Here is a 24,003-nt window from a genome sequence, read left to right as displayed (position 1 = left end):
TGTGTAGGCAGCTCATGTTTTGAGATAAAGGCATATCTAGGGCTTTCAGCAGATTCATAACTCATTTGTTGTTATAAGGTGCTGGGAAATACTTGAGTATTTTGCTATTTTTACTGCGCAACATCGACGTTTACCACAGCTCAACCGGATTTTAAAAGCCGTGGGCGTTTGGAAAACTGGATGTTTGAAAATCGTTTCACCACATCAATAGATTAAACGTCCCCAAAGGTTTCAGATCCATATCTGACACCACATCTCATAAATATTGAATGGCTTCTGTAATATTAAAAATTGATGTTTTCAATTTAAGTTTTCAAAGCGGAGTCGGAGTGTCCGCGCTGAGGGAGGACGAGAGGAGGTCCAGTCAGACTCTACCTACCTGCCGATCAAACGCGCGCATCTCTCGCGGTCGTGCGCTCTCTCCTCAGGTGCGCGAGGGGGTCAGACTCAAACGGACCGATGATGTTCGCTCTGTCCAAATTGTAAGGAAAGCCACATTTCTGCGCCAGTTTGGTGGGTTATATTACACGTGTGACGCCAGAGACGAGTGAGACCCAGATTTTGGAGTCATTTGAAGACTTATCTCAAACTCCCGAGGAGCTGCAATGGCATCGATCGGGGAGTTTGATCCGTTAAACAGCAGCGTACCTGCCACCAAAATAGAGATCACCGTCTCGTGCAGGTAAGGGTGAAAATGTCCTTATTTTTTTTTCTTATTAATGTTCCTAATTCAATTTTTAAGTCTTAAAAGCGTCGTGTCTTTTATCTTCTGGTTTTCTCCTATTATATTTTTGGTAATTGGAAAAAAATATAATGAACTATTGAAATACGTTATGTAGTAATTTAGCCTTTAAACGAAGCTAAAATACAGGCTAATACAAATACAGTCGAGTAACGAGTCAACAAAAACATTTAACAATTGGAAAAATGTTGGGTCTATGCATTTGACACAAGCATTTCTCTTGCTTGGGGCGAAGTGGAGTTACGTATAAATACCATGGTACATGAATATGGTCAGAACCATGGTATTTGGGGCAGCAACAACCATACCCTTAAAAAACAGTACTGTGGTAGTTCAGTGGTACAGTCAAAGATGGTAATACCGTGGTCCAAAAACATGGAAATAACATGTTCAGGGGGGAAAAACATGATAGTACCATGGTACTTTTTAGTACTTTTTACATAACTAATCAGTGGGATTAGTCTCCCTAATATTCAGAATAGTGGTCACTCATTTTATTTCTATTGTCCAGGTCATTGACTTTTGATCTATAATATTTGGCTACATTGTTTTTGACAGCATCACTGTACCATGGTGTTACCACAGTAGCCTACTTTTTTGTAAGGGTTGTGGGGGAATCTCATATCTTCTATGGTGTTGTTTATTAGCATTCATGACTTGCAGTTTGTGTCTCAGAATCTAATGAGCTGCCTACCTAGACAGCATTTTTGGGCATCGTAGGTGCGTTCGACCCTTTTCTTGGTCCTACGTGATGTCTGGAAGGAGTTAGATATCATTATTATGTTGATCTTTCAGTCTTATTTTATTTTTAATGTCTATTTGTGCTTTATTTTCATGTTGAAAGTAGCTCGTATAGTCATATGCTAAATTTAAATTCCTTAAGAAATGATTGTTTAGCTGCATGTTTTGAGTATTTTGCATTACTTAACATGCTTCTGTGATTTGTTGCTTTTTATAAAAAGTAACTTAAACACAGTTTGATCTGTGTTTATAAAGGGCAGCATTTTTTTTAATGCCTGGCTGACCTCTTCCCTCACTGTGTCCCTCTGGACCGTTTTCTCCTTGTTGGACAGACACCACTGGCAACAAACAACAGCACAGACTCTTTCCTGAATAATGAATGTGTTGACTGCTGATGCTGTCTGTGTGTTTGCATAAAGCCTTCACTTCAGACACTGCTTGCCCAGATATCCAAGGGAGGTCTCTTTATACATGAGACACATCTGCGGCCGCCAGGCTTTGCCCGCTGAGCCTTCAGCAGTAATTTGGCTGAGGTGGAAGACGGGGGCAAGAAAATGGAGCAAGTGGTACCTCATGGTACATATTTCATTGTAGCCTGCTGGGATATGAATGCAACAGATCAGGATTTATGAAAAATGAAATACAGAATATGAAATATGCGCCACTTCTAGATGCCCAGTGGGTTTCTGCTTCACTTTGAGGCAGCGCCTTGTGGCATGACATCTCTGTGGTAAAAAAAGTGTAGCAGGACAGGGTACAAATGGCTATGAGTTTGTGGACTTAATACATTGCATGGCTGAAAGAATATGGGTGTCCTGTTCAAAAAGTATTAGAAGGGATAGTTCACCCAAAAATGTCAGAATTTACTCAGCTTCATGTTGTTCCAAACCAAGTGTGCCGCACAAGTCCTGAAAAGTGAAGCCAAAGTGTCTCGATCGCCCCCAGGTCTAAGTATAGATCATAAACCCCGCCCTGTCCTTGTAATTTAATGGGATGTGAGACAAACTAAACAATTAAATTACACTTCAAATATTTTTTTCTTAAGATGGTTTCTGCCATTTTTATATAGTTATATACTGATGTAAGTCTTTATTTTTATTTATTTATTTATTTTTTTAATAAGTTTGGTTTTAGTTAGTTATTTGATGCTATAAAAATGGAGGTGTGACGTCATGATGGACAGCTATGATTGACAGCTTCTCTGAGCGAAGTAGTCATTGAGGCACCAACAGAGTTTTTTCGGGATTTTTGGAAGGAGATTGGAGCTTTAACTTTAATTTTCAATAACATTTTAATAACTGTTTATTTCACACCAACAAACTGTACTAAACGATTCTGCGGGAGTGTGGGCGGGGCCTTGATAGTGCGCAGCTCCACTTCATGCTCACTACTGCGCAGAATCAGGTCCCGAATCAGCACAAGATGTCAGCGCCATATTGGGACATTGGTGGTCTCATGAGAAATCGAGTACATCCAGGAATCAGGTCTCCTTTAGGACCCATGTCAAATCAGAAGTTGTTATCGTGATGTCTTGACTAATGATAACCTATTTCACTATTGTATGATGTTTATTACATTAAGTGCACAAACAACATGTTTGAAATATAAAATGAATGCCTAAGTATTGCATAATAAAACAAACTAGAAACAGAGATTGGAAGCATACAATATATATAGAAAAAACATACATAATATAATATAAGCTAAGCTAGCAGGCTAATCGGGTAGATGAATGCTATGCTAGTACATAAGCTAACTAAAAACAGTAAGAACAAGAAATGCTTGATTTCAGAACCTACTAGTATATGAACCATGTAATTTAAAAGACATGAATGTCATTATAAACGAATTTTAAACTACATAAATCATAACGTCATTTTGCAGGAATTATAATCAGGCGCTAAAAATACTACCCATTAAAAGTCGAACCAACGGGATCACTTGGGGTCCTAAAGGAGACTTGATTTCTCACCATAGCGGCTTTATTTTTCTACAATTGAAGAGAGTGGAGGTGCGTCGTCCATTTTTTTTTTTTTTTTTTTTTTTTTTTTTTTTTACAGTTCTAAACCTGTATGACTTACTTTCTTCATGCAAATCGTGAAAGAATTTTTTTTTTTTTTTTTTTGTCCAAACACTGAAAGTTACCTTCATTTTACAGACAATTTCAAGTAAGTGAAACAGTTGAATTTCATACAGTTAAACAGTTAAAAATTATACAGGTTTGGAATAAAATGAGGCTGAGTAAATGATGACAGAGTTTTCATTTTGGGTGAAATAATTAATATTACAACCTAGGCTCACCTACATTTTTGCAAAACTCCAAAAACATACCTATACATGCAATTCACTGCAGTTTTCAGATGAAATGAACACTAGAGGCAGCAAGTTTTATTCCCTTTCACACAAATTATGATTACAGTGTGGATTATCGATTAATAAAGACTTGTTTTTGCACAATTTCTTGCACAGTACTATGTTATGATCTCAAAACACTTTTACCATATAGTGCATCATTTGTAAACTAATACATTTTGATGTTTACATCACATAACCAAATTCATATGCATGGCTTTTCTGATGTAGTGAACTTGCTCGGTAGCTCACTGCACTTGCGATGTGGAGTGTCCTGTGAAACACTGGTCATGATAAAAGAGCTCAAAGACTTGTAGAATCAAGCTAAAATGGCATGATTGCTTCAGCAAGTGTGCTTATTATTTCATGTTTGCTTTTGTTAACTCTATTGATTAGGTTTAGTGTAGGTGGCACGTTATCTTCATAAACGAAAGAGCATTAACCTTAGCATGGGTTGTAATTTTACACCATACGATGAATTCTCTGCTTATATTTGCCCACCAAGTTCCTTAATGCTGAAGCTTACACTTTGCCTTGGGGAAGAGGCGGCCCACCCATAAAAATTTACCCCGGACCCTGGGAATTTTATCATCAACCCTTTGTTTTTGGTGTCCACATACTTTTGGCCATGTTTAATTAGTATTTTGCATACTAACTGTGCTTTTGTCTTGGTATTACCATTGAAAGCAACCAACAATTAGACTTTTGATGCATTTGAGTAGTTACCCATATGCAAAACTCCACAGGGAAACTTTAATCTTTTATGAAGTCGCATTCAAAACGGATACCATTCTGCAAGGCAACAAGTTAGTGAAAGTGTCTTTCTGTCACTGCATTATGCTGGCAAATTGTGTAAGCTGTTCACAAGGGAAGCCAATTCATCAAGGTTGTTTGTCACTGTCAACACAGATTGCAGCAGATGCCGTTGTGTCACTCGATAAGGGAGAGTCTGGAGGGAAACCAGAACATGGGAATGTGTTGAAGACTCTCAGACCCGGAGATCTTAAAGGATCTGTTGCGTTTGTCAGGGAAAACTTGTAAATTCCTATCTTTGGGATCATATTTCAGGAAGCGAAGGAAAACATTTTCTCTGTATATTTAATTGAACGTATGACTCAAACCTGGCAGCATCAGAAAGGAAAATGCTGTACTGTACTGTCAGTCTGTTTTCCTTTGAGTGAAGATTTCATGATGTCTTGTTTAAAAGGAAATTAACAGGATACAGATATGTAGGTCTACTGGGCTCTTTTTGCACACGTCAAACTTTGAATTATACATCAACTGATCTTCATAACCTGATTTGGAGGTTTGTTGACTTTCTTGGGGATTTTATTACATCTAGTAATAAAGTTCATGTGTGTCGATTAATATGCCCAACCATAATGAAGGTGTTTGCATAAATGCAAAACAAAGTAGGAAGCTTGCAGTATGTTATTCTGCTGTTATTCTGATCAAGGTCATCACCTAAAACCCAATAACCGAAGCCACATGGTCTGTCAAGGGATCCCCCTCAGTACGGAGCACGTGAAAGTGCTCCCTGTTGAGATGCCAGAGCTTCAGGACCCGTTTATTCGGGCTTAAAACGTCACAGCTGGCGTCACACCAGATGTCAGGCAATACCTCCTGTTGCTCAGAGCCGCATCCTGCAGACTAGAGATGGAATCGATTCTCTGCTCGGTCGGATGGATTAATGTGCTCTCTGCTGTACTTCCCTATCCTTTTTTTTCTATTCCTCTATCTATTTATTCCACAAACACAATTCTCCTTTGAGAGAATATCTATGGGTTCCTGTTACTGGTCATCCGTCATGCCTGTCTTAAAACAGTCTGGTCTTTAAATTTAAATGCACCGTCAGAGACCAATAACAGACTGATGGATGGAAACTCAACCGATAAATAGCAGTTATGAAACATTACTTTAAATCAACAGTCCTTGTTGAAATATCTTTCAGTTGACAGAGATAAGGTCAATGTGAAATGCTTTTCATAACCCATTTAACTTCTGTAGTGTGTTGAATTTTGAATTAAAACAAGATACGCAATGTGAAAAATGTAGGATGAGACTTGGTTTTATCAAGTGGGAATTGATAAGATTGTGAAAGCTGGCTGTTATGTACTAGAATTAAATCAAGTGTCTGAAAACTAAGAAATTCTTGAATTTATCTGTAAAGGAAAATCATTTTAGAGGAAGAGTTATTAAATTTGGTACAAGGTTATGAAGACAAACACATTTTTTCTTTATAAAAACATGCCCAATGAATCATGCGCAATAAGACCGGGTACATGCATTAAAAAAGTAAGTAAGGGGAAGATATTGCTGTCAAAACATCTCAGTATCATTCGTTATATATGTTGATGATAATGCATTTTCTCTAAAATGACTTAAAAGTGTGTTATTTATTTATTTTCAGAGGAAACCATCGTTATCAAGTCAATTAAAAATGTGGTTAAACACTCAATACATGTTTTCCACTAAATGAACACGAGGAAACTGTATTCTTAAAAAGAATAATAAAGTAAATAGGGTCAATTTTGATTTTAATCTTGGCTCATTTTGATGCTCATGACCTTCATTATTGATGTTTGGCGGGAGAAAACTCAAGCCTGCTCTGACCTGAGCATCAATGAGTCTCTTTGTTCATATAGGACAAACATAGAAGCTGCTTTTGTTTTTGTGCAACCATCTGTTCAATAAAATAGCACAAAAAAAATATCATCTAGATAGGTTTTGTTGTCTTATTATTGCTAGCGACTATTTTGTTGTCTGTTTTGTACTTTAGCATCTCTGTTTTTCTGTTTCTCCAGGAGTTTGCTGGATGTTGATACATTCTCAAGGTCAGCACCAGGTAAGTCTTGATCTTAGTGATTGCTCCTTGTCGTGTTAAAATCAGTCCATGGGTATTTTTGAAATATTTACAATCACACTATTCATACTATTTCTGCATTAGATATTATTCACAGTATGCAGTTTTTCTGTATGCATGGAATACCTGGGACAACCTATTACTTTTGCCAAAACATTAATGCAACAAAGGGTGCGATAGGGTACTGTGTTCCAAATGCAATACTCTCAGCATGACCTTCCACTTCCTGTGTAATGAACTGAAACTACCGGTGTGTCCGAAATTGCATACTGTCTGAGTAGGTACTACATTTGAATTTCAATTTACTTTGCGACCGGTAAAAAAGTATGTTCTATTTAGTATGAATATGGGTAGTGTGAATGAAATTCGGACGTACTGCAGCCATGTTGTTACTGTCACGTGACCTACCAGCATCAGTTGCGACGCTTCACTGCCATTCATAAATCCGTGGCCTCATGGGATAGTAAAGTGTCCATTAATGCGCACTCCAGATTCTTGGCAAAATTAGTAGGTCATCCGGGTACTTTTCGCCTACTGTTTTTTTTTTTCGAATAGTATGTATTACTCTTTTGGCATACTATATAGTGGGGAAGTATTTGATTTCAGACGCAGCATATGTATCAAGCGTGACTTTTTTTTTTTTAAAAATCCACCTCCTTGACTTATTATTAAATTGAAGTTTACACAAAATCGGATTTAATTTGCAAAATAATTGTTTTTATTTTAATTATTTTTGTCTTTTTAAAATGTTATTACATGATAATACCTCTTTTGCTGAACTAAAAATGAAATGTGTTGATGTCATATGACATCTATGATTTGATTATTGCTATATAATGTGTTTGTACTATTTTTAGAAAATAATAGAGCACATTGTTTGCTGCGCAGTATTTAGGAAGCTATTTTATTTAAAATTCGGCTCAAATGACTGCATGCAAAAAGCTTTAATATAGCTAGCATTTCAAGCATTTACATATTCATTCAGATCTTCTTGATTGACTAATGAGCATATAATAATTCTGACTGAGTTATATTTACTATTCTTAAGGGTAATAAAATGGTCATCCTGCATGATAATATAAACGTGGCCATATTTTAATATTGCATTATTCAGAGTTTTTTTCTCAAAGGGTCAACCACTGAGCAGAAACACAAAGCATTTTCTCTTCCCAGCTGATGTCAATAGCTGTGAATGCTATTCACATGAATTATTTTGCTGTTGCCTTGAAAACAAGTGTGAAGGTTTCGGATGGGTTATTCATGGCTATTTGGTATGTGAAGCCATTGCTGAAAGTGTTGTACCCCTAGGACATACCTTTTTTTCCACCCACTGTTTTTTCCAGACGTATCAAAGGGACTACTTTGGAAGGAAAGTTGAAAAACGAGAAAAAAAAACTTCAACTTGCCTTTTTAAACTTGCCTTAGTCAGAGAAGCCCAAATTATAACATTTATTAATCCTTCACCCTAATGCTCACAGCAATCAAACGCTTGACTGACATCTGAGTTGCCATAATTTGCACTGAGATTTATTCTAAATCAGTTCCTCGGTTGATCTGGCAAAGGTCATACCTGAATAGGTGTCTCTGCTCTTCCTGAAATGCTTTCTGTGCTCTGATGATTGTTCCATGTAATTTATGTGAAATCGTTAAACATTAGCTGCCCCAGTGTAGTTACTGCAGATTTTTCGAGGAGTTGAAAATAATGAATGTGGTCAGTCTAATCTTGTTCAGTGCAACAGAGACATTATGCATTCATAATGCCTTGTTTTGAGTAACATTTGCATCATGGAAAAACAAGAAATGCTGATTTGGGATTTCAGGGTGATTAAATTCCAGGGCCATTCTCAGGAAAAAGCTCCATTTGGGTGGAATGAGTGCTAACTGACACAATTAACAGGGTAATGAACTTATTTACATTATTTGACCCAATTTAGTAATGCAAAATACATAAACATCAATTTTATTTTTATAATTAGAAATATCTGTTCAGAAGTTATATGTTTGTGGTTATAATGTATGGTGATTACAGTTCTGGTATGCATTTATTCAATCGATCAATCAATCCGTCCATCCATCCATCCATCCATTCATCCATCTGGTCCATCCATTCATTCATTCATCCATCCATCCATCCATCTGGTCCATCCATCCATTCATCCATCCGGTCCATCCATCTGGTCCGTCCATCCATCCATCCATCCATCCATCCATCCATCCATCCATTTCAAGTGAATTGATAAACAAACAAGCAAATAAGTCAATCCTGAAATATTCAGACACAAATATCAGTTTCTCTGAGAATGAGGTCTGTCAGAAGATTATAGAGCAAGGGTCAATCAATCCATCCATCCATCATCAATCCATCCATCATCATTCCATCAATCGTCTGTCTGGTCCATCCATCCATCCATCCATCCATCCATCCATCCATTTCAAATGAATTGATAAACAAACAAGCAAATAAGTAAAACCTGAAATATTCGGACACAAATATCAGTTTCTCTGAGAATGAGGTCTGTCAGAAGATTATAGAGCAAGGGTCAATCCATCCATCCATCCATCAATCGTCTGTCTGGTCCATCCATCCATCCATCCATTTCAAATGAATTGATAAACAAACAATCAAATAAGTAAATCCTGAAATATTTGGACACAAATATCAGTTTCTCTGAGAATGAGGTCTGTCAGAAGATTATAGAGCAAGGGACAAGTCCAAATTCTTTGTTGGAGTTTTAGTATTCTCCAAGAGCTTGCTGGACTGAATTGTATCTCATCAAGACATTTCTGACATACTCAAATGACCACCCATAGAGCTGCAGTCCATTTGTTGGTCAGGGCATTTCCTGTTTGGACTCCTCTTGAATGATTCAATTAAGTTATTGATGAATTAGATTCTCACACCTGCTGCTCCACACTTTGACTTAAAGGGCCTGGAGTTGGGACTAATACTCCATACTTGTTACAGTCGGCACTTCTCCAAGCCATTTTCTAATTAGATGGTAGGAGGAAGCTCTCAGCGAAGAATCTCTATTAGCTTCATTTAAGGAAACAGACTGTGCACAGGTTGCAAGTGTTTTTATCTATTTATTGACTGTTTCTTTCTGTGTTTGACCATTATTTTTCCATTTTCTCTTCACAGTGGTTGTGTTGTATGTTCAAGGAATTGGTACTAAAGAGTGGAGAGAGGTTAGTATGCTTTTTATGGTACAAATGAACAGAACATATAGTGCTCAGCATGTTGTGTTTTAGGCTTTTGAAAAACTGTATTATCAATTAACATGGTCCATTGGCCACAAATATAGGAGTTACAATCAGGACACAATTTGCAGTTATATTGATGTGATCCTTTGTTGTACTTTTATATCCACCATGAAGGGTTTTTCTTTTCAATTCTATTTATTATCAGATTGTTGTGTCTATCAGTCAATATTCTCCTCCATCCTCCTCCTATCTGCGCTTCTGTGGACGTTCTGTTTTTTCTTTTTCATTTATGATGTGCATTCTATTATTTGCCTTCCAGACTAATCTCATGAGACTGTTTCTTTTAGAAACAGTATCCATAAACTACCAGAACCTTTTAATAACAAACGTGAATAAAATATTCAATATTACTATATTATCTACTAAATTGGATTTTACTTTTATTAAGCAGGGACACATTAAAGTCATCAAATGTGACCGTAAAGACAAGTGTGTGTGTGTGTGTGTGTGTATATATATATAATATATAAACTGAGCTCTTCAGGTCTACTGATGTTTTTCTAGAAGTCAAGTTCATTGCATTTTTTGTCCACTTTGAATTTACCAAAGAAAATTCAACTTGAAAGAAAATAAAGTTAAAACTCATAAAATTGAGTAGAAATGACAGAAATTATTATGCCAGCTAAATGGATAGTAGCAAAGAAGTTATAAAATAATGACAGCACATTTTCCAGTATTGTACAGTTCACTGATATTTTTAGTTGTTTCATTGCTTCTCAGTGCTTTAAAATCATCCAAAGACGACCCTTTTGGCAGAATTGTAAATGCAGCTACTAATTGTATCCCACCATCTTGCCAGGATTCAAAGAATCACCAGTCTCTGGGAAATTCTCAGATTGAGTGCAAGGAAAAAAAACAGTAGTTTGCCTTTGGAAACTCAAGGAATGCAGCGAGCGCTCTGGACTTCTCTAGAGATATCTCGCTCTCCAGATGGCATCATGAAATATTCACTGTACTTTTATATAGCTAGCACGTATCTGGACCAGTGGCTTTCTCCGCATGTATATCAACACTCAAGTGCCCACTCACATTACAAGTACCTCCAAAAGCATGCCTAGCAACTGCATTATAAACAGCCTGCTCCCCTAAACAGATAATGCAGCGACCAGCGGTCACTGAACCTTTAGTCAAGGACCGATCAGCTCCAGGAACTTCTCCAGGAGCAGATAATGGAAAGCGTGGATACTAAGTTGATAGGTGGGATTATGTGTCTGGGGTGTTGAGAACATGATCTTGGGTCTGAATCTGAGTTAGGAATCAATAGTTCATTACTCTGTGCCATCGGTGAGCTCCACCGAGGACTCCTGCCCAATGGGAATTACTGTCTGATTGCTTCAGGGATGTGTACGTTGGCAGGAAGCTGTACGAGCTCACACTGAGCTGCTATTCCTGCCCCACATTCATGCAGAGCTCAGACTGCTGTTGAGTCTGCGGAGAGAAGGGAAGTCTGAGGGCTGATTTTGCTTCTAATCATGAAAATATGATCATAGCAACTGTTAATATGCTTTGGCACATCAGTGATTCCTTCAGTGCAGATTTACAGATGAGTGCATAATATTAGCTTCATTTATGGTTTTCTGTTCTATTCTTCTCAAACGTCATGTTTCATTGGAGGATAGCAATGTTTATAAATGACAATATATATATTCTTCTTTACTGTATACAAATTATGGCAAGAAAATTTGTCCAAAAAAAAAAAATTATATATATAAACGATTTACTAATTTGTTCTCTCGATTTACTAAATCGTGCGCACAGTTTACTAATTTGTTCCCTCGATTTATAAATCGTGCGCACAATTTAGTAAATCGAGGGAACGAATTAGTAAATCATGCGCACGATTTAGTAAATCTTGGGAATGAAATAGTAAATCGTGCGCACGATTTAGTAAATTAAGAGAACAAAGTAGTAAATCGTGCACAGGATTTAGTAAATCGAGAAAATAAATTAGTAAATCTTGCGCACGATTTTTGAAAATCGAGGGAATGAATTAGTAAATCGTGTACACGATTTAGTTAATCGAGGGAACGAATTAGTAAATCGTGCGCACGATTTAGTAAATCAAGGGAACGAAATAGTAAATCGTACGCACTATTTAGTAAATTGAGAGAACAAAGTAGTAAATTGTGCACAGGGTTTAGTAAATCGAGAAAACGAATTAGTAAATCGTGCGCACAATTTATGAAAATTGAGGAAACGAATTAGTAAATCGTGTACATGATTTAGTTATTCGAGGGAACAAATAATTAATTCGTGCACATGATTTAGTAAATCGAGAGAACAAATTAGTAAATCATGCCCACAATTTAGTAAATTGAGGAAAAGAAATAGTAAATCGTGAGCACGATTTAATAAATTGAGAGAACAAATTAGTAAATCGAGGGAGCAAATTTGTAAATCGTGTGCTTGATTTAGTAAATCTAGGGAACGAAATAGTAAATCGTGCACATGATTTAGTGAATCGAGGGAACAAATTAGTAAATCGTGCGCTTGATTTAGTAAATATAGGGAACAAAATAGTAAATCGTGCACATGATTTAGTGAATCGAGGGAACGAAATAGTAAACCGTGTGCTTGATTTAGTAAATCGAAGGAACAAATAAATCGTGCGCACGTGTGCAGGGTTCCCTAAAATAAATATACTTTTTTTTTTAAAAAATGTGTCTAACATTTACCTTTTTTTCTAATAATATAACAAAATAACACAATTCAGGGTTTTAAACTGCATTCATACACTCCGAATTTTGGCAACAGGGTTAAATATATTGCAAAAAAAAAAAAAATTAAACAATATTTAGTTTACAAGATTAAGCATGTTCTTTTACAAATATTTTTGTGTATAATGTTTGGGAAGGTGAAACAATGTTGTTGTTGTTTGGGAAGGTGAAACAATGTTGTTTTTTAGATGGACAATACATTGCAATATTAGTAGATTGAATATAAAGATATTGTTTCATTATCTTGCCATGAAAGCATTTAATCTAATGATGCATCTTTTATTCTTGTTTAGTTTGGCCGAACAGAAGTGATTGACAACACTCTCAACCCAGACTTTGTGAGGAAGTTTGTCTTGGATTACTTCTTCGAAGAAAAGCAGAACCTTCGGTTTGACGTGTAAGTGGAGGACGGAACTTTTCTGCCTTTAGTTTCGGAAAAAAATCCCTTAGACAATGATAATATGCTTTCTTAGACATGATTTTCCAGTTCACTTTTAATCTTTTGCTTATTTGACGCAGATACAATGTGGACTCTAGAAGCTCAAACATCTCAAAACATGTAAGCAAACTTTAATGTCTCACATGCCGTTTCCTGCATGCTAATGGATAGACAAGAACCACGATGCAATGACTTCTAGTTTTACCCTGTTGATTTGTCTTTTCTGCTACAATGGATGTGGATAACAGAAGGTACAAGCTGTAAATTAGTGTAATTTATCCATTGCTTGTTTTCCGTCATGCCAAAAATAGTTACAAAGAGAATGCAATTTGTTTTTCAGTTCTCATTCTTTTGAAAAGAAAAGTGTCATGTTCAAAGCCCAGACCCTCTGTGTCCTTTAAAACTGCATGAAACAGTCTGTCGTAGTTCTCAAAGTCTTGTCTTGTTTTTCTTTTTTTTTTGCTTGCTTTTTTTGTATGCATTTCCATGTCATTGATTCACCCCTTCCATTGCTTAGAGTTTCATCAGCCAGGCCTCACCTGTCTTTATACTCAGTGACATACAGTATCCAAGGTGAGTCCTCATACCATCTTTCTGAGATTTTCCAGACAGGACTGTCACTGCTGATTTGTATCTGTGGAGCAGGAAACCCACAGAACTGATTTACCTTCATTGTTTTGTCTCCCACAGTCCTTCCTCGGCCAGACTTTCTGCACTCTAGGAGAGATTATTGGGTCCTCTGGGTCAAGACTCGAGCGGGTGCTTTCGTAAGTCTTTTATTATTTTTCACCCTTGATACGACGTTGAAGAAGAAACAGTGCCATGGAAACGGCTCTTAAAAAATTCTCCAAATCCTATGGGGTCTCTATTCAGGCCACAGATTTAACCACATGGAAGACATAAGTTCATCTAGCCCACATGGTCCAGCTGAGCTCATTTATATAGCAAGTGCTCTCACGACGATTATAAGACAAAAGGCTTGATAAATTGGTCTTTTTCGTGCAGCTCGCAGATCAAAATCCTTTTACAGTCTCCAATCAATCAATGCTTTTAACCACGTTTGAGGTGCTTGTTTGGGGTTTCAGAGTAGCAAACCTTCTATGCCCATATCAATCCAGAGCAGTTCTGCATACGAATAGATCCCAAAGCTTTGGCGGGGGGTTAAAAAGGGAAACTAATTAAGCTTCGACTTGAGTAAGGATGGCACTCTGGATCTAGTGACTGTGGCATTTTAACACTAAGATACAGGCTGCAACTGTCCAGCATATCTGGGTCACATCAATGATCTATTTCAGTAGCACAAAATAGGATGTCTGGATGATGCCTTCAAAGGGATTTGCGCTTGCATTTGGCCTAACTGAAGAACCGCATTAATTTTTTGTGTCATTTTACAGAATCATATGTGATTTCGTAAATTACATGCGATTTTCACAAAATCCTCAAATGCAGTTTCCATATGATGACGTCAGAGTTATTTTAGCATTACTTAAATACTATAATAGTATTTATTGATATTTTAAATATATATATATATATATATATATATATATATATATAGATATATATATATAGATATCTATATATCTATATATATATATATATATATATATATATATCCAGAATTTTATGATATCAGAGTTATTTTAGCTTTATTTATATATACTATTATAGTATTTATTAATATTTTAAATATTATAGTTTTTATTAAGATCTTTTTATAAATAGTTTTTATTTTTATATTTTCAGTTTTTATTGTAATTTGATTTTATTTATTTATAAATATTTCTATTATTTCAGTTTTAGTTTCAGTAATTTTAGTACTTCAACTTATTTTTTTCAGTTAGTTGCCAAGAGAAAATTTCTAATTTTCATGAAAGTTTTTTTATCTAATATTTATATTTTATTTTATTTTTCATTAAATTAGCTTTATTTCAATTACTGAAAAAAGTATTATAATAGTTTTAATTTTAGTTAACAACAACAATGGATGACATATGAAGCAAAAACACGTGATTAATGCGTGAAATTCACATGCTTTTCCATAATGGGGCTCAGTAATCACGATAAAAGCTTTTTGAAGTCACTTTAACAAGCAAAGTAAAAAATATATTTAAGATGTGGCTAGACTGTGTGACTAAACCCCTAAATGACATGAAAAATAGTTTGTAAGTCCTTTCTAACAGCTGATAGTCCTCCCCGAAGAACACGGCGGTCGCTGTGCATGCGCTCTGTATCACAGCATGGTAGACAGCAAGCTTTTTGCAAATGCGTCTGATGGTGACACGGCATGGGGCAAAAAACACTAAATGGGCCATCTCCTTTTGGCCTTTGTGTCACGCTTTCTGCGGTGCTGTGCAAGCGGCGAGCAGCGGATTAGGAAAAAGGTTGGCGGCAATAGGCATATTTTAGTAGGTCAGCCCGTCTCTCTAAAGAGCTAGTGGGCAGATACTGTAACACACTGGGGTGGAAGTGTGGAGGAAGAGGTACTACTCTATTACCTGCTGGTTTCTATGGCAACCCACCAAGACTAGTGGCTTTTCAATTACATAGCACTGCATTTGGGCAAATACATCTAATTCCCTCTGTTTTCACAAGATAAGGCCGGGGAGTCCTAAGGACAAGAGATGCCACGGGATGCTCAGAGATGGGGATTTGAGGTTCCGCGTCACATTCGGGGCCCTTCGGGCTTGATTTTTCTCCAGCCTCATTTCCACATGTAAGCATGGTGGATTTGTGGAGAAAATGCGTGGATAGAAGAGAGCCATATACTGTCAGGCTGAGCAAAATATTTATAGACAACCTGGTTTCGGTCCAGGAATATTTGAGATGAGAGAATGTAAAATGTACAATAACAGGACCGGGTGTCAATATTTCGGCTCAGGACTTTAAATTGTCACAGAATGCAATCTATTTGCCATGCGTGAGTATTGAAAATATTTCAAATAAGCTCCAAAATATGTCTCGCTACGCAGGTAGGAAGAATTACTCCATCAGAAGGTGGGTAATTTGTCATTGGTCACTGCTGAAAAACAAATTACCTGATGTTACGCCCATGTGTTTTTATACACACTCGATCAATCTATTTCATACATAATTCGCAATTTAACTCTCTACCCCCCGCACACGTGCGCACACACAAACTGAGGTTCTAATTAGCTGAAAAGAAAGCATGACATTTTCTGTGAAAATACCCTCAGTGTTGGAGACATTCATCATAGTAGCAGCACTGTCACAGGTTTACACTGAGATGTATGAGGGTGAGGTGTGTCCAGATAAACTGCCAAACATACCACAGTCAGTGTACTGATGGCTATCGCAGACATCAGTAGCTGAAATGGATTTTCACACTCCGTTGCATGGAAAACAATTATATTTTCTGTACTCTACAGACACTTTGACACTTTGAAACATCTGTTCTGTAGTGAAAATATAACTGTATATATGTAAATGTCTACATTTTCAAAAATCAAAAGTTGTATTTGTTAACATTAGTTAATTAGTTAAAGGGTAGAAATTTCTGTCATTAATTACTAACCTTTATGTCACTCCAAACCTGTAAGAATCTTCAGAACACAAATTAAGATATTTTTGATGAAATCTGAGAGCTTTTTGACTCCCCTAGACTGCAACGTTATTACCACTTTCAATGCCCAGAAAGGTAGTAAAGACATTGTTAAAATAGTCCATGTGACTACAGTGGTTCAACCTTAATGTTATTAAGCAATGAGAATACTTTTTGTGCGGAAAAATAACAACTTCATACAGCAATTTCTTCTCCTCCCTGTCAGTCTCCTACACTGTTGACGTTGTAAACATAGTGCAGCACATTTTTGGATGAACTAACCCAAAGACTTTATATATAGAAAGACGGTGCACTCGTATTATTATGAATGGGAGAAAGTGCAGCATGCAATATGGCGGAATAAGTCCTGCCTTTTAAATAAGAGCCAATCACCGATTGGTAAATTTATCGCATCACTGCAGCAGCCCTTAGAAGCTCCTATAGAAACAGACAGACGCTTCCTATTCGGTTGTTAAGTCTGACGTCACGCTGCAGCGCTTCCGGGTCCAAACGCTCTATCTCATACCACAAGAAAACAAAAAATTGTTCTAATATACACACACGATGTGGTGCAATACTTCCAAAAAATTATAATCATAACTTTTCTCTCCATATCAAAATCCCAGATGGCCAGACAGTGATTCATCTTTTATAAATCGTTAAAATGTTAATTTCTGTGACGCTGTGACCACGGAAACTGTTGTGTAGACTGTAAATATTTTAAATGTTTAACTTTAAAATGTTAAATGTTTAATATGAATAAATGACTTAACAAGCGGATAGAGATGCGCACTTAGGACTGCACATGCGCATTAGCTTGATCCAGCCTGGAAAATGCAGTTTTTTGTTGTGATTTGAGCATTTAGAAACACAATTTATGAGACAGTTGTTGACAGTTGATCTCATTGGTGATTTCACAAATGAAATTTAATGGAAAGCTTAGCCAACAGCTTTGGAGAATTTTATGATTCCCCATTCAGAGAGATAGGAGCTGCACTTGCATGCCTGAGAGGCATTTCAAAGATGGCTGCCGAGTGAAATGACTTGTCTTAAAGGGACTTTGACTAACCCTTTAAGTAAACAAATATTAAGTAATGCTGTAAAAATAGGTTGCTCATGGTTAGTTTATGTTAACTATTGCATTAACTAACGTTAACAAGTCTAATTGTAGTGCTACCAATAATTTTGACTAAATAAATGGTTCACTTAAAAATGACAATTCTGTCATGAATTATTCACCCTCATGTTGTTTTAGAATTGTATGACTTTATTTCTTTGGTGCAAAACAAAATTAGATTTTCTGAAGAAACTTGATGCCAAATATCATAAGAATATTCCATATAATTTGTGCACTACTGTATATCCACACAAAGTTGTCACTCCCAAAAAATATTCCTCTCTGCCGTAGCTCAAATCTCATTTGCATATTCAAACTTGGTGCACCAAGACCAATTTTCTCATATTTTTGGCAGCTTAAAGGGTTTACTCAACCTCATGTCAGTCTAAACCTCTACAAGTACAATGAAAGTCAGTGGAAAAAAAATCTTTCAGTCCAAAATCTTTTCTGCAGAAGAAACAAATGCATACAAGTTAGGAATGACATATGGGTGAGTAAATGATGACAGAATTTGCATTTCTGGGTGAGAAAATGCATGTTCTAAAATCCAGCGATGGTCCTAGACTTCCGGGGGCCCTAAGCAAAACTTAGCCTACTAATAATAATAGCGTACTATACAGAAATTGAAAAAAGTAATCAAATGTAAAAATAAAACTTATGTATAGTCTTCACAGTATGAATTAAATCTTCATTGATTCTTATTAAAGTTATTCATTAAAGAGCAGTGAATGATTTTTTTTGTTTTTGTTTTGTTGTTTGATTAACATTAAATGACACTGACAGCAGCAGGTTTATTAGGCTGTTGTCACTTTAAGACCAAATGCACAGATCTAATATCAAGCATTCTATTACTTTCCCAACTGTTTATGTTCACTTAAGACATAACCAACTGCATTTATGTGAAAACTTGCCAAGATGGGCATTTTGACACATTTTTGTGTGTATTTGTCCATTTAAGCACACACCCGAAGCCCAAAGTAGTCTATACTTGTCCGTGTTTCGCTCCATTTCGGGTCGTGCGCACAGAAAGCCGCCTGGGGGAACAGCGTCTATTTTGCAGCTCAATACGCTTTTAACGCTTTTAATTTTTAATTTTTTTTTTTTAAAGTATCAAGCACGTCTGACTGGAAACTGTATATTACGACAGTCATGTTATGTATATTACGGCAGTCATGCATATGGATGTTACGTAGGAAGGATGACACCGCACAGCTTTAAAGGAAACGAACAGAACGTGGCATCATGTTTTCATAATCGTTGGAAGCCAAAGTCAAAATGAAACTAAAATTCTATTAATCGCATCCCTAGTCATTAAATCATCAGAGAGCAAGGGGTCCCCCTGGTGGAGGCCCTAGGCAACTTGCGTACTTTGCATATAGGGAGGACCGGCACTGCCAAAATCACATGAATATCTCTGTTTACTTTGTATTCTGGTGATGCTATTTTAGTGGGTGAGGTTAAGCGTATCTCAAGATCTTTTTATCTGTGGACACAGCTGTTGAGTTTGACCTTCAAACGAGTCTCTGGCTTATTAGGAGGGCTCAGTCAGGGAACCATGGGCTTAGAACTTAAGCACAGTTCCTGACTCCTGCGCCAGATGTGTGTGCGCCAAATCTGTAAGCCAGGAGACCTGTAAACACAGTGTGGCCTTTAAAATTCATTATGCATAATCGAGTTAACGGTCACATGATCACCATCCTTATCTGGATCAGGCACTTCAGATACAGTATATATTTGCATTTCTCTACAATACTTCCTCTCTGACAGACATTTATCTGCTGCTTAATTGCTCTGATATGCACTTCTACAATCTGTGTTTTGAGTGCTGTTTGGAGCAGGGCATTTTTGACAGCTATTAACCTGCCCTGACCGTACACTATCTCTCCTACAGTGAGATCAGTTAATGCATGCTCACTAAATCCCCACCATCATTGCCTAATTGGCCGGCTTACTCATTCTCTACAGTCTGTTCCCACGGCTGAACCTGCAGCGTACTTCAGCAACACAACATGCTGGTCTCTCGAACTGTATTTTTAGAAGCTCGATTATTTTAAAATTCATGTAATTCACCTTTATGAGGCACCATTATATTGATGATACCATTTTATGAACATGAACAACAAAGCTTCACTGCATGATTTTGTCACATTTACATGCCCGTTGAAGAGCTGTATGACAAATTAAAGCAATAAGCCTCAAGAGGCCGTGCATTGTACTGGTTTTATCTGAGTTAAAAGCCATTTTTATGCATGACACAAAGCGACAACAGCAATATGATAAAAGACACTGATGTTCAGTAAATAATTAATGGTATATGCTCTATGAACAAACCAATAAATTTAAGTATTATAAATTGCGCTGTACTGTTTGTGCCATAAATGAGTTTAGATCTTGAAGCTTGTTATGGAGAGGTGATCTATTACTTTTCTAAGTCATTTATTTCTGTCTGTTGAATGATAAAATAGAGAAAAATCCAGTAGTGTTGCATCTATCCAGAGACCAGAATATCATAGTCTTGCTCTTTTGACTTGGACCACATAGCAACACCCTAGCAACCATTTAGCATCAATGTAGAAACCATTCAGAACACTGGCAGCGAGTTCAAGGCATTGCAGTGGTGAATTTTACACGGGTATGCACAGTTAAATTTTATGTAAAAAATGTAAAAAATCTAGTTACATTTATGAAAGTGAACCTATTGTGCTTTTTCAGATATTACATTTCATGTAGTGTGAAATATAGCTGTTTGTGAATGTAAAAGCTCTGAAAAGTCGCAAAGATTGAAGTGCACGATAAATGGAGTTACTGTCTTCCAAAAGAAAGAACAGATTCTGAACTGCCTGAAACAACTTCATTGCCTGTCTGTGAACAACCTCTACTTTGACCCGCACTCAAACTGTTTGGAAGAGTTTGGTTTGTGTTGTCGTCATGTCGAGAAGATGCTGTTTTCTTCACTGCGAAAGCAAATCCATTTTGCTTGCACTTCAAAAGGATGAACTGGGCTTGAACTGATACTTTAAAACCAATGCCATTGTAATTGTTCCTATCACTCTGTGTTCAAGTGCTGAGGAAGGCTCTGGAGCTAAAATTCAGAAATGGTTATGGGAGTTTGGTTTCCGACACGTGCTGTAAGCGAGAGACCAATCACAACAGACTGGACCATCTGACCAATCAGAGCAGCGTAGACTAATCACAATAGACTGGGTCATCTGACCAATCAGAGCAGAGAAGGCTCTTGGAAAGGAGGAGTTTAGAGCGACAGAATCCTTGATCAAACCATTTTAGACACTGTGAGAAAAGAGGTGATGCTGCAAATATTATGAGAAAATATAAGTGTTTTTTGACCTTGGATGCATGTAAACCTATTGTAGGAGACCTCTAAAACAAAATTAGGAACCTTTTAATATAATATTTATATAATTATATAAATAGATGTAGGCTTATAAAATATATAAATATATATATTTTTGTGCTTTTGTAGATGCATTCATGACAAACATACAGCAGTGTTGGATGTCCTGTAAGAGGGACTCGTCTCGCGTCTCGGTTCTAATGGCGCAGAGATTTATCCTGGCTGCCGAGGACTCTGATTAAACATGCAGGGAGGATGTTTTTGGCACTGACACAGTAAAACGGGGGGGTTTGAAGCTCTCCGATAAAATCTTGAGTTGCTTTTGTTCTGTCTGTCAGATATGCTGTGTTAGAGAGGTGACAGCCCAGCTGGAAGAGTGTATTCTTCGCCTGTGACCATGAATAGTTTCATACCACAATGTGGTTTAACTGAAAGCGAGATATTTGAGTGCAATAACTCTTAATCCAAAGGACATTTCTTCTTGAAATGTTAAATGTCGTTCATTAAATGTTATTAATTTATTCCCTTATTCATTTCCCTCCTGTCAGTCAGTAATTTTTTAGTTTTTTTTTATCTCTCATTCTTTTCCTTTCTGTAGACTCCAGTATTACTTACACTAGTGGCACTTCCTGTTCTTTTGTGTTTGGTAGCAGTGATGGAGCCCTCATTCGCAGCAGAAGTTGGGATTGAAAACCTCCTCGGCTCACCTTTTATAAGTTGTTTCCATAGCAGCGGGAAAGTGAATGCAGAGAGTTAGTGACACTGACAGCTGTCTTGAGGTATACATTTGCTGGTACTGAGTAATGAGAGAGTCTACGGTTATGATGAGCCACATGTGACCTTGAGCATGATGAGTTGATGCCTGGGGCAAGATGTGAACTCTTCAGACAAGCTGAACCCTCTCCTACTTGGTCTTTGTACTTGTACAGCAAAAAATCCACCAGTGGTGTCCTTGGACTCCCAAACCTCCCTAAGTAGCTTGCTTTTTTCTGTCCGGTATTGTTTATTCTCTACTTTGGATGTTGCATTTGTGATCTTGGGTCATTCTATGAAGCTTTTCCATTTCAAAATTACTTTTCTATTTGTTGTGATAATACTTTTACGAAAGCAACACGGTTGATCGTAATAGTGTTTGGGTCAATGACGTGACGTGTCATGTTTTTTGTCCAAAGGCCTTTATAATAATAAAAAACAAAGATAGGACATCCAATGTATGTAAGGTAGTACAACAACTGGATCTCTTTTATTGAATCCAAAAGGTTTTAAATATATTTTGCTACATATAAAGGTATTTTAAAGATTTTGAAGTGTCAAAAGGTCATTCAGTTTAACCGTCCAAAGGACAATATAGCCATTTCATTTGTGATTAAATATCTTAAAATGTTATAAATGTTTATATATTTTTTATTCTGGCATGATTTTATAACATCATATATCAACATAGTGCAAAATGGTATTAAAATTATTTGTAGAAGTTGTTGCTTTGTTATGAGAAAGAATGTCTGGAAAAATGAATTTCACTGATGTCATTTGGAGTAACCAATATAAAGGGACCATTTTGGATCAAGTCATGCGGTCAATATCATGTGACAGGATGTGACATTATTCAGACACCTGCAAAGGACCACATGGTCCTGAAGCAAAGTAACTAACTCTCTCTTAACTATTTGAACAATTGATGTTTTCACTTGTTCATATGCATGTCCCGAATTATCAGGTCATTCGGTACAACCGCTATAAAACATGGAAAATGTTGTAAAATTTTAAAAACTTATACTAAATATAAAAAGTTTGATCCTTTTGTTAGCTAGCTAGATATCCGCCTGTTAGCATTGTTTGAAAATATCGTCATTTGGTATAATTAAAAGTGTCATTCGGTAAAACCGAAAATTTGGTTAAACCGAATGTCTTTTTTGGTGACAAATTTTGTCCATCTAGTAAAAAAATGACAAAAGCAGTGTTAATTGATTATAAAAACCACATAATCTCATTGTTAACACTTAATAAAACTTTAAAATCAATTATATCTCCATTATGTTTTTTTTAACACTTTTAAAAACATTATTTGTCAGTAATCCGTTTACAGTTTTACATTTCTCTTCCATTAATATATAAACATATTGAAATATATGTAAAGAAGTCTTGTATGCTCACCATTTATTTGATCAAAAACACAGTAAAAACAGTAATATTGTGAAATATTTTTACAATTTAAATGAACTGTTTTCTAATTTAATACATTTTAAAATGTAATTTATTCCTGTGATGCAAAGCTTAATTTTTCAGCATCATTACTCCAGTCTTCAGTGTCACATGATCCTTCAGAAATCATTCTAATATGCTGATTTGGTGCTGCTCAAGAAACATTTATTATTATCAATGTTCAAGACAGTTGTGCTGCCTTACATTTTTGTAGAAACCATGATAGAATTTGTTCAGGATTTTTTTGATGAATAAAAAATTCAAAAGAACAACATAGAAATAGAATTTTTTGTAACTATGGATATTTTACTGTAGTATTTATTGTAACTTTTGATAAATTTCATGCAAACAATTCTTACATCTTACAGACCCCAAACTTTTGATCAGTAGTGTACTGTATATAAATACATGTATGTACTTTTTTTTAACAGAATTATTTGATTTATTAAATACTATATCATTTGATAAAGGAGATATTTAGATGGCAACAGAACCTAAATCTACAAAATAACAAAAATAAATATATATTTATAGTCTCAATACATCAATTTTGATATAGGTATCAAGAAGAAAAAGAAGAAAAATGAAGAAAGTTACTAGATTTTTGTTTGTGTGTTTATAAAAATGTGTTGAACAAAGTTGGCATCAGCTAATG

At 36.2% G+C, this 24,003-nt stretch overlaps 1 protein-coding gene across 1 annotated transcript in view; it reads left to right on the top strand.

Moving 5' to 3' along the window:
- cpne9 (copine family member IX) overlaps positions 1–24,003 on the top strand; it is a 42,518-nt gene continuing 18,515 nt past the window's right edge. Inside the window, exons 1-7 of the mRNA XM_051881083.1 lie at positions 1–682; positions 6,640–6,680; positions 9,838–9,884; positions 12,970–13,073; positions 13,196–13,235; positions 13,364–13,366; positions 13,806–13,882. Of these exons, the coding sequence (XP_051737043.1) occupies positions 606–682; positions 6,640–6,680; positions 9,838–9,884; positions 12,970–13,073; positions 13,196–13,235; positions 13,364–13,366; positions 13,806–13,882 (389 nt within the window). The 5' untranslated portion in view covers positions 1–605. The remainder of the gene's footprint in view (positions 683–6,639; positions 6,681–9,837; positions 9,885–12,969; positions 13,074–13,195; positions 13,236–13,363; positions 13,367–13,805; positions 13,883–24,003) is intronic.

The sequence above is a fragment of the Ctenopharyngodon idella genome, chromosome 22 (assembly GCF_019924925.1).
Source record: "Ctenopharyngodon idella isolate HZGC_01 chromosome 22, HZGC01, whole genome shotgun sequence".
Lineage (NCBI taxonomy): Eukaryota > Metazoa > Chordata > Actinopteri > Cypriniformes > Xenocyprididae > Ctenopharyngodon > Ctenopharyngodon idella.
Note: the sequence above shows the minus strand (reverse complement) of the source record. Positions and strands in the feature narration are given on the sequence as shown.